Source organism: Amblyraja radiata, chromosome 17 (assembly GCF_010909765.2).
Source record: "Amblyraja radiata isolate CabotCenter1 chromosome 17, sAmbRad1.1.pri, whole genome shotgun sequence".
Taxonomy (NCBI): domain Eukaryota; kingdom Metazoa; phylum Chordata; class Chondrichthyes; order Rajiformes; family Rajidae; genus Amblyraja; species Amblyraja radiata.
The window spans coordinates 38,573,183-38,585,390 of record NC_045972.1 but is presented as its reverse complement, the minus strand read 5'-3'; the positions used below and the strand labels follow the sequence as shown (position 1 = coordinate 38,585,390).

The window sequence follows — 12,208 nt, the reverse complement described above, 5'->3', positions numbered from 1 at the left end:
TATGATAGAAATTAAAAATTTGTGGTGATCTGTCGTGGAACAATTCCATTGAAGAAGATAACAGTGGTTGCCCAGACCTAGTTGCTGGTTGCGAAGGGGCCCCCATAACAGTTCAAGCTTCAGGGCCCCAAAAATGTAGGTACTGGGTGTAAGAGATGAAATGTTCACACGGGAAGACTGGAAAAACCGAGTTAATTCTTCATATAGCAAAAAAATCAGAGGTGGCACCGTGGCACAGCAGGAGAGCTGCTACCACGCATTAGCACCAAGGCATTTGTGTCAGTTTAGCAAGTGTGGCTTAAACTCGTCATTCTCTTCAAATGATCCGGTCAGCCTATGTCGCGTGTCGCCTGTCGTGTTACCCATCGCCTGCCAATGTGTGTCTTAGCTCATGACTTCAGAATCTTTATAATCCCAGCCCTAAGATTCATGCACAGAGTGTGCTGGGGATGTATCCCTACTCACCAAGGGCATTTTGCATTCCTTTCCTGATTCAACGTTCGTTCCCTTAAGATACACATAAGATATTATGCCCTTCTCCACTGTCAATGTCAATTGGTGCAAGAGGCTGCTCCTCCATACCCAAAATCAGTAACCAACCAAACGTGGCACAGTGCTGCTGCCTTACCAGCGCCAGACACCCGGGTTTGATCCTGACTCCGGGTGCTGTCTGCACGGAGTTTGTATGTTCTCCCCGTGACCTGCGTGGGTTTGCTCCGTTTCCTCCCACACTCTAAAGACCTGCAGGTTTGCCGATTAACTGGACTCTGTACAAATTCCCCCAGTGTGCGGGGTGGTTATTGGTCGTCGTGGACCCGGTTGGACTGAAAAGCCAGTTTCCACTCTGTATCCCTAAACTAAACTAAAAAATGCATGCAGCACGGCATGTTGCCAGTCCAATGAAAATTCGACTCCGTGACACTGCAAAAGATGCGGCTTAGTGTTAGGAAAACTATAAGCATGTCGTTAGTTTTGATCTTCTCAATATTTGGCATGAATAGATGAATGGTGATTATTAATTTAACAAGTATTGTTGGTTTTTAATACAAACAATGATTTACCACCATGTCCACGAGCAGTACAAATCGCGACAATTTAACCAGCAAGCGACTAATTCGGGCTTAGCTTACCAGTAATAAGGACGGCCTTTCCTTCAGGTGAAAGAATTGCATTGGAACGGATGGACCAGTAAACCAGATAACAGCACAGGGTGAAAAATACAAGCCCCGCGTATTGCGGTAGGTAACTAAGAGACAGGGAGAAGCCGACAAACAACCACAGCAGCAGCTTACAAGTGCAGAGGTTTAGATTGAAACGAGCTTTAGATTTCTGGAAATGGGTCACCACTGCTGCCCCGAGAGCCACGGTGATGAATCCATACAAGCCGAGAGCTAATCTACTGCCGACGTCCATTTCTTCCCAAAGTTGCATTTTCTCGATTTTTTTAAAGAGCAAAATGGATCAAAGTGTAAACGGAAGCGGCGAAATTGGCATAGGCGGAAATCGCTTTTAAAGCGTGTGGTGGGTGGGGCACACAAATTTCCTGGCGGTCCGGTGACAGTTATGCACGACAACTAACAATTTTATCTCCTCCCCCCCTTAACAACAAGAAGCACATTTTATTTATTATTTACCGTCTGGTTGCCTGCGGAACGCACACAATCTGCCTCGCACGCATAAAACACCAGATAATCAGTATTTTTTTAGTTTATTTACAGTTCAATAGTTTTTTTGAACTTTGCGCATTTAACAGTGCCATGTCGAGTAAATCGAACTTGTTTTCCCGCCCGCCGACGATATATTACTCTCAAATCACATACCTTACCTCTACCCCTCTACATAAAAACAAAGAGTCAATGCCTCTTCAAGATCTACTAATCCACCCGTAGCTTCGGGATTTGGCGCTCGGAACAATGACCGCATTAGAAGATCATCTGAGCATCTTGAAATCAATCTCATGAGCACCAGTCAAGTAGTGAAAGAAGGTACCCAAAAATCTGGAGTCAAACGTGAAAGTATCTCTTGACACTGGCGCTGGAGATTTTCAGCATGGAGGCAGCCGTAATACAGTGTGGAAACAGGCCCTTCGACCCAACTTACCAACAAACCGGCCATCACTAGACCCACCTGCCAACATTTTGTGATGAATTAAAAAAATCAGATACCCGTTTAAATTTTTTAAAAGCTACAACCACAATGTAATAAATAACACTAAATAAAACTGAAGCAAATAAAGGCAAACATAACTAACCTTGGAGGGGGAGAGAGGGAGAAAACAACACACATAAACTTTTCACAAACTAACAAAACACACATAAAGATAAACTAACAAAAATAAACATACTTAAAAAAACATACAACATCCCTAAATGATGGGTACAAATTACTAAATAACCGTGGGTGAACGAGGGACTGTACCTGCACGATAGGAAGAAGCCCGTGCTCGCGGTCCAGAGCCCTTAATGACAGTTTTAAGACATTCTCAAAACAGAATTATATTCACTGAGAAATGCATATCGATATATTGGTAACACATTGTATAGCTACTTGTTAACTACTGGCAGTTAGGTAGTTAACAGTGGTAGTTAACAAATCGTTTTCATCTCAGAGGAATCAAGAGAAACTAGTCCAATCGTTCACTTTTTAAAAATGTTAAATTCCAAGGTTATCCCCCACCTCTCAAAACACGGCGCGGGGGGGGGGGGGGGGGGGCAGGCCCCAGCCAGGATTTCCGCCCATAAACGACATTCACAGTTAGTGTTTCTTTTGAGTCCGTCATGCTTATTGTCGCTGGAAGTTTGCCCATGGCATTGTAGGAAAACTGTACCAAACACATGGAACTCTTCCCTCGTCAGAGTTCCGTATTAGATGGTTTATTCAAGCTAATATGTCAATTCCAGTGTTTGGAAGTTCATATGACAAATTTAAAAATTCAGAGGTTTCTTGGTAGTGGAGCTAGGAAAAAAAGCGGATTTGATTATTGTCATGACCATCATGTCAGTGGTTGAGTGATTTCCATACCTTTTTATACCCTACACACTATTTACCCTCAGAAAACAGCCTTCCATTGTGCCTTTTCAGTTTAATCACATTAATGTATTTTATCTCTTTTATTAAGCTTAGTTTCATCCTAAAATGGACTCTCCCTAGTACAGCATGTGTAGGAAGGACCTGCAGATGTTGGTTTAAACCAAAGATAGACACAAATGCTGGAGTAACTCAGCGGCACAGGCAGCATATCTGGATAGAAGGAATGGGTCATGTTTTGGGTAAAGACCCTTTTTCAGATTTGATCTGTCGCTGTATATAGTATTCAAGAAGGAACTGCAGATGCTGGAAGATCGAAGGTACACAAAAATGCTGGAGAAACTCAGCGGGTGCAGCAGCATCTATGGAGCGAAGGAAATAGGCGACGTTTCGGGCCAAAACCCTTCTTCAGACTGATAGGGGGTGGGGGGGGGGGGAGAAGGAAGGAAAAAGGGAGGAGGAGGAGCCCGAGGGCGGGGGGGATGGGAGGAGACAGCTCGAGGGTTAAGGAAGGGGAGGAGACAGCAAGGGCTTGCAAAACTGGGAGAATTCAACGTTCATGCCATCGGGACGCAAGCAACCCAGGCGGAATATGAGGTGCTGTTCCTCCAATTTTCGGTGTTGCTCACTCTGGCAATGGAGGAGACCCAGGACAGAGAGGTCAGATTGGGAATGGGAGGGGGAGTTGAAGTGCTGAGCCACCGAGAGTTCAGGTAGGTTATTGCGGACTGAGCGGAGGTGTTCGGCGAAACGAACGCCCAACCTCCGCTTAGTCTCCCCGATGTAAATCAGCTGACATCTAGAGCAGCGGATGCAGTAGATGAGGTTGGAGGAGATGCAGGTGAACCTTTGTCATACCTGGAACGACTGCTTGGGTCCTTGAATGGAGTCGAGGGGGGAGGTGAAGGGACAGGTGTTGCATTTCTTGCGGTTGCAACGGAAAGTGCCCGGGGAGGGGGTGGTACAGGAGGGAAGGGAAGAATTGACAAGGGAGTTGCGGAGGGAGCGGTCTTTGCGGAAGGCAGACATAGCGGTAGATGGGAAGATGTGGCGACTGGTGGGGTCACGTTGGAGGTGGCGGAAATGGCGGAGGATTATGTGTTGTATTTGCCGGCTGGTGGGGTGAAAGGTGAGGACTAGGGGGACCCTGCCCTTGTTGCGAGTGCGGGGATGGGGAGAGAGAGCAGTGTTGCGGGGTATGGATGAGACCCTGGTGCGAGCCTCATCTATGGTGGCGGAGGGGAATCCCCGTTCCCTAAAGAACGAGGACATTTCCGATGCCCTGGTGTGGAACGTCTCATCCATAGAGCAGATGCGGCGTAGGCGGAGGAATTGGGAGTAGGGGATGGAGTCTTTACAGGGGGCAGGGTGGGAAGACGTGTAGTCCAGATAGCCATGTGAGTCAGTTGGTTTGTAGTGTATGTCGGTCAGAAGTCTGTCCCCTGCGATGGAGATGGTGAGGTCAAGGAATGGTAGGGAAGTGTCGGAAATGGTCCAGGTGTATTGGAGTGCCGGATGGAAGTTGGTGGTGCAGTGGATGAAGTCAGTCAGTTGTGTGTGGGTGCAGGAGGTGGCCCCAAAGCAGTCGTCAATGTAACGGTAGAGGTCGGGGATGGGGCCCTGGTACGTCTCGAACAAGGATTGTTCAACGTACCCGACAGAGGCAGGCGTAGCTGGGGCCCATGCGTGTGCCCATAGCTAAGCCTTGTGTTTGGAGGAAATGGGAGGAGTCAAACGTAAAGTTGTTGAGGGTGAGGACCAACTCCGCTAGGCGGAGGAGGGTGTCAGTGGCTGGGTATAGGTTGCTCCTCTGGTCGAGGAAGAACCGGACGGCTTTGAGGCCATCGTGGTGGGGGATGGAGGTGTAGAGTGACTGGACATCCATGGTGAAGATGAGGGGGTGAGGGCCTAGGGAGTGGAATGTGCGGAGGAGGCGGAGGGTGTCTGAGGTGTCTAGAACATAGGTGGGAAGGGATTTGACCAGGAGGGATAGTATGGAGTCAAGGTATGTGGAGATGAGTTCGGTGGGGCACGAACAAGCAGAGACAATGGGTCTGCCGGGAGAGCCGGGTTTGTGGATTTTGGGGAGAAGGTAAAAACGGGCCGTGCGGGGCTGGGGAACGATGAGGTTGGAAGCTTGGTCGGGCAGGGCGTGGGAATTGATGAAGTATATAGTACAGCCCTTTTAAAGTGACATGGCAGTAAGTCAGCTGGGTTGTCACACCTTGCCATTTGTTTTTCAGTCAATTATTAGCAGAGTGATAATAATAATAATTATAATAATAATAATAATAATAAATACTTTATTGATCCCCTCAGGGAAATTCAGATGTCCAGAAGCCCCCAACCAACAAACCCACAGATTCAAAACGAACGCAGACAGAAAATACAAAGAATACAATGTGGACACTACCTGAGAGCAATAAATACTTAAAAAGACCAATAATTAACAATTAAAAATTAAAAATTGCAAAATGCATCCCCCTACAGCCTAGCGGTCCTAATTATAAAATCTAATGGCTGCAGGGGTGAAGGATCTCCTGAACCGCTCCGTTCTACAGGGCAGGGAGAGGAGCCGGTTGTTGTTCCAAGTGCTTTTTTGACTCTCCAGAATTACATGGAGGGGATATGGATTACATGCCTGGGGGTTTTTCAGGATGGCCTGCACCTTGTGCCTCATACGCCTCTCAAGCACATCCATCCCAGAGTCTACTCTCCCCTCCAGCACTGAGCTAGCTCGTTTAACCAGTTTGACAAGCCTCTTGTCGTTTTTTTTGCACTAATGCTGTTGCCCCAGCAGACGACAGCGTAGAAAATAACACTTGCAACCACAGTGTTGTAAAACATGTGCAGCATATCATTACACACATTGAAGGATTTGAGCCTTCTGAGGGAAAAGAGTCTGCTCTGGCCTTTTTTGTAGAGGGAGTCAGAGTTGACAGACCAGTCCAGTTTGTTATCAAGGTGCACTCCAAGGTATTTATATGTCTGCACCACCTCAATGTCAGCCCCTGCAGCGTTGACCGGCTGAAGGGGGAGCTTGGACCTGCCAAAGTTAACCACCATCTCTTTAGTCTTAGTTGTGTTCAGGATGAGACAGTTCTCTTCACTCCAGGCACAAAAGGCACTGGTCAAGTTCCTGTATTCCTCCTCCTGCCCGTTCCTTACAAATGCCACAATCGCTGTATCATCTGAATATTTCTGTACGTGGCATGTGTCAGACTTATAGTTAAAGTCTGCTGTATACAGGGTGAAGAGGAACGGGGCCAGAACCGTTCCCTGTGGGGCTCCAACATTGCACACCACTGTGCCAGAGACACTGTCCCCCAGCTTGACAAACTGTGGTCGACCCGTCAGGTAGTCGTATATCCAGGAGATAAATGTGGAATCCACCCCCATCTTTTTAAGCTTGTCATTCAGAATCAGGGGTTGGATGGTGTTGAACGCACTTGAGAAGTCGAAGAACATAATCCTCACATAGCCACCGGGTTTGTCCAAAAAGGAGTAGATCCGGTGCAGCATGTAGAGGACTGCGTCATCCACCCCAATGTTCTCCTGGTATGCAAACTGTAGTGGGTCGAGTGCGTGCTGGACTTGTGGTCTCAGGAGACGAATGAGTAGCCGCTCCATTGTTTTCATGATATGGGATGTAAGGACCACCGGTCTGTAGTCGTTGATCTCGGTCGGCCGCCCTGCTTTGGGAACCGGCACGAGACATGATGTTTTCCACAGACCTGGTACCCTCCCTGACTGGAGGCTCAGGTTGAAAATGGTCTGGAGCGGCTCCGCCAGCTGAGTCGCACAGTCTTTTAGTAGCCTGGGACATACACCATCAGGGCCAGCTGCTTTACCAGGGCGCAACCTCCTCAGCTCAGCTCTCACCTCGTCCGCCGTGAAGAACAGTTGAGGAGATGCCGGCATAGGAGGTGCTGCAGCTGTGGTGTTGGGGGGGCTGCCTCGTGGAGGTGATGGTGGGGGAGAGGCTGCACCTGTAGAGGTGGGAGGGGATACCAGATCAAACCTGTTATAGAACAGGTTAAATTCATGCGCCTTGTCCACGTCTCCTGACGGCTGGCTTCTCTTCTCCTAGAAGCCAGTGATGGTCTTCATTCCTCTCCACACCTCTTTGATGTTGTTGTACTGCAGTTTCTTCTCCAGCTTCCTTTTATAGTCCCCTTTTGCCTGCTTCATACTCCTTTTCAAGTGGTGCTGTACCCTCTTGATTCTTTCCCGATCACCAACCTTGAAACTCCAACCTTGGCACAGTCAAATGGTACATGCTCTCCAATAACCTGGGTAATGATGCCCAATTTGGGTAGGGTCAAACATCTTGAGTTGTTTCAATTACTTCCTACCGTCACAAGACAGAAGTGAAGAGGTATCTTGATGATTGGGCAAACTATTTTCAACTCCTCAGCAAATATAAACATAGGGCAATTAGCGAGAGGAAACAAGGGAGTAGCTAAGTGACAAGTACATTATTATCTGAGGAGTTACAAATACAATCTGTGGCCTCTTCTGGCTAAATCAATGAAGATAGAGAGGGAAACAAGCAGCAGGTGGCCACAGAGATGGTCTGCATGCATCAGTGAATGAAGATCAGATGTGACTGTGGGGAAAGTTTGGAGTTTGTGGGCATGGGGCCAAGAGCAGAACTCAAAGAGAGTGGGGCATAGGAGGAAGGGATCATACATTGTTAACTCTCCTCTTCTACGTCCCCTTCTCCCTCTGACCACACTCTTCCTGCGGGCCTCTCAGGGGCAACATGTGGCATTGTGACGTCACAAAGGGGTGTTTGTGACACGGGCGGCGTTGCCGTGACGCAGCCGATATTGTCGTGGCACTGGGAATGTAGCTGTAAACAAAGGCGATTGTGTGCCAGTTGACCCCAACCGCGCTGAAAGGTGGATGCCATGGGCGATGCTGTGATCCAAGCAGAAGCTGTCGGACGCTTCCGCCTCCGAGCGGTAGGGAGGTTCCTGTTAACTCGCAATTGAACTTGGCTCCTCTGGCCAAATTACCAGAGACAGGGACAGGGAAACCTTGTTAGTGGTGTTGGCTGACGGCAGCATCGTGCTGCAATGCGAACTGACCTGCCCGCCATTGAACCATGTGGTGCGGGGAAGTGGCCACAGCTGGGTCGATTCACCAAGCGCCAACCCTAGGGCCAGGCTGGTGTTGGGAAACGGGCAGTGGTACATTGTGGGACTGGTTGACTTTTTGCGAGGATGCATTAGTACGTTTCTCAGAAACTAAGACCTAGAGGCTTTGTTGAGTCAAGAGTGTTTTATTGTCATATGTCCCGGACGGGACAATGAAATTCTTACTTGCTGCAGCACAACAGAATATGTGAATATGTAAACATTGTACATAACAGGAAAGAAAAGAAAAAGTTCAATAAATGACAAATATAGTGCAAACAACAAATAATAATATAGTCTTTTGCAGTTCAGAGCTCAGAGCTTATTCGTAGTGTTTAATAGCCTGATGGCTGTGGGGAAGTAGCTGTTCCTGAACCTGGATGTTACAGTTTTCAGGCACCCGTATCTTCTTCCTGATGGCAATGGTGAGATGAGTGTGTGGCCAGGATGGTGTGGGTCCTTGATGATTTTGGCTGCCTTTTTGTGGCAGCGACTAGGATAGATCCCTTCGACAGTGGGGAGTTCAAAGCTGGTGATGGACTGGGCAGTGGTCACAACTTTTCGTAGTCTTTTTCGCTCTTGGACTTTCAAGTTGCCGAACCAGGCCACGATGCAACCAGTCAGAATGCTCTCTACCGTGCACCAGTAGACGTTTAGGAGAATCCTCTTCGACATGCCGAATTGATGAAGCTGAATTTTAGTTAAAATATAAGAAGATATTAAATTGGCTTCTGGGCTAGCTTACAGCTTATATTTAGTCTCAAATCAGGCTTGCCTCAGGTTGCGGGTGTGTGGGATAATAAATCCTATAACATTGTCTCCCAAGTGAGGAAGTGACAGAGAAAGAAACAGCTAGTCACATCTTTGAAGTAAGATGCCATAAACCAAATGGCCTATGTTTATGAGGGACCAAATGACAGCGATGAAGCAGCGAAAGAGCTAGGGTGATCTCTGTGAAGATAAAATGGCATTATCCAAATAGCCAATGTTTATGAAGGACGAGAGAGGAACAGGGAAGTGGAAAGATAAAATGTCGTAAACCAAATGGCCAATGTTATCTTGTAACATGTAAACAAAAGGCCTTTGATGTGATGCATTCTGTGGAAACCTTTTCCTGTACCTCTGACCATGACTAATGTCTGTGAAATGTGCTAAGGGGACAAAAAAACCCTATTTAAGACAATGTAATTCTGTTGTTCAGGGAGGTGAACGGAGGACGGTCAAGTGTCTGTAATGGTCACTTGACTGGAGTTCTCCCTCCCTTCCATCGGCCGATGTAAAGTAAAGTTTTGAACTGGTCTACCAAACAGTTTGTGTGGTGTCTGTTTATTAAGAAGCGAACCTGGTTTAGTAGTTAAGAAAGTAGCTTTTTCATTGGCGTAGTTATGCAGGCCTCGCTGGGACCACATCAACAGCTGACTGTGCAAGAGGTTGCAGAGGTTGCCGGGATTGGAAGGGAGATAACTGAGCTCTATCGGCCCCCTTGTAAGACCGACTCCCTAGAAACTCCCGGGAACATCTGTGATCCTTCATCAGACATTGAATTGGTTCCCTGCCGAGGTTCTTAGAAACAGACAAAGGTAAGACCAGTTGGGCTTTATATGGGGTTTTTTTTAAAGAAGGGATTGTGTATGTATTTTTAAGACAGAATTGTGTATGTATTTTTAAGAAGGAATTGTGTATATTTTTAAGAAGGACTTGAGCGGTTTCTCTTTTTCTCTCTCTCTGTCTATCTCTCTTTGTTTTGTTTTTTTCTCTCTCTCTACTAAGGGCTCATCGGCCTCGTTGAGACATCCGTGATTTGTCGGGTTGAGGTTTGCGTCTGGCTTATTGAGACATCCGAAGAGTTGTCGGATTGAGAAATAAGTGGCGTTGTATATTAAAGAGTTAAGAAGTCTGCCAGGTTGAGAAACGGGGGTCACGGATAGCGGGTCTGCTTCGTTGAGACACTTGGGGCTTATTTTAAGAGTTAAGGAGTCTGCCAGGTTGAGAAACGGGGGTCACGGATAGCGGGTCTGCTTCGTTGAGACACTTGGGGCTTATTTTAAGGGATAAAACGTCTGCCAGGTTGAGAAACGGGGGTCTTGGTTAGCGAGTCGGCTTCGTTGAGACACTTGGGTCGTATATTAAAGAGTTAAAAAGTCAGCCAAATTGAGAAACTGGGGTCTCGAGTAGCGAGTCGGCCTGGTTGATATATTTGGAACGATTCGGAATTAAGAAGTCTGCTTTCTTTTTCTCTTTCTTTCTATCTATCTATGGGGAATGCTCTGGATAACAGTCCAACGTATGTGTTATTTGAATCCTAGGTATAATAAGAAATTTAGAATGTTAAGTTACAAGTTGACCAAACGGTTAGGGGATGAAGCCTGGCCAGTAGGGGGAACATGGAATGTAGAGACATTTATATGGGAAAGGAAGGCAGGAAAGAAATGGAAGAAAGGAATTAAAACATGGAAAGCAGGAACAGAGGAGAAGCATGAGGAAAGTAGAGTTCGAAGTTAGATGTATACTGTATGTAAGAAGGGGATAGAGTTAAGAAACAAGGATAGAACTCGGAAAGGATGGAACGTATTGCAACTAGAATGCCAGTGGGCAGAGGAACAAGAGGAAATAATTAAAAGACAGACAGGAGGTGAGAAACAGGTGATGGTTAGTAAAAATAAACCCAGTACTGGTAAATCCTCTGGAGGAGACTTCATGTCTGGCACGACGACCCTATTTGGTAGTGAAGATGAGGAGTTAGATAATTTTGGGAGATGTCCACATGTCCACCTATGCCCTACCAGTAGCAATGGCATCTTTACCTGGGACAGTTCCGTCAGTAACATCCCTATACCTTGAAGTTCTGACCTTACAAAGCTCCCCAGGATTGGGAGCACGGGAATGCCTTTCTGTGCGTAATTTGTTTAACGCATTGATGCTACCAGAACAGCTGGTCATTGTTAAATGTTCTGCACACACTGGTGCTGGGGACCCTATAGCAAAAGGCAATGAGTTGCTGATAATGTATCCAAACAGGCAGCCTGTACATCCAAATGCGGAGTGACAGCACATAAACAGACGCTAGCAAATAGAACGGTCCTGCCAAACATGAAGGAGGTATGTACATTACAGAGGGACGCCTCTTATATATAATATAACTATGGAAACAAGAGGGCTGTGCCATTGATTCAGCACACCCCGCTTGGACAAGTTGGTGTACACTACATTTTTACCCGTCTTACCCATGCTGGTAAGGAGGGAATGATAGGATAACAAAGGAAATATGGTGGCAGGCCTCTGAATGTAAAATTTGCCAACGAAATAATCCAGGCAAACTAATTAAGATACCCTCAGGGGTGACGCCAATGCCATCACGATCGTTTGAATGCATACAGATTGATTTTATTGAAATACCAAGGGCCCAGTGTTATAAATATTGCTTAGTGATTTTAGATTTATTTAGCAGGTGGAGTGAAGCTCTACCAACCACTAATAATACTGCTGAAACTATGGTAACATTGTTGTTAAGAGAAGTTATTCCCAGGTTTGGCCTACCTAATGTCATAAGCTCAGACAATGGTCCTCATTTTAACCACTATTAATAAGGAAATATGTGCACATTGTAATATTCAACAGCAATTCACTGTATACACCACCCACAGGCATCTGGGATGGTGGAAAGAGTCAATGGGGATTGCAAAACAAAATTACCCCGGAGGTAAATCCTTTTTCTGACAGGCAACTATGTTATAAAAAAATTGGGGATGAGGGAAATTTGATGGAGAAATGAGGAAAGAGCTAGGGAGACTGAAAAGTCAAGGGGAGTCTGACTAATCATGATCTGGATCAATGTCCAATTAGGGTTAGGTAACCAGGATTTTGGTAAACAGAAGTCTTGTCAGAAAAAGGGAAAGTAAATTACAAAGAGATGTCTTTGATGATGAAATATTATATACTGCTGGTAAAACAATGTTTTTGTATATATACTGCTGGTAAAACAATGTTTTTGTATATGTACTGCTTGTAAAACAATGTTTTTTATGTGGAATGTGTGAAAT

At 46.2% G+C, this 12,208-nt stretch overlaps 1 protein-coding gene across 2 annotated transcripts in view; it reads right to left on the bottom strand.

Moving 5' to 3' along the window:
- The window catches only part of LOC116982788 (estradiol 17-beta-dehydrogenase 2-like), a 53,743-nt gene extending 52,235 nt beyond the window's left edge, over positions 1 to 1,508 (bottom strand). The window contains exon 1 of one of the 2 annotated variants that reach the window (XM_033036237.1): positions 1,131 to 1,508. In XM_033036237.1, coding sequence (XP_032892128.1) covers positions 1,131 to 1,431 — 301 coding nt within the window. In that variant the 5' untranslated portion in view covers positions 1,432 to 1,508. The remainder of the gene's footprint in view (positions 1 to 1,130) is intronic. The other variant, XM_033036236.1, reaches the window with a different exon arrangement.
- Between the last annotated feature and the right edge of the window lie 10,700 nt (positions 1,509 to 12,208).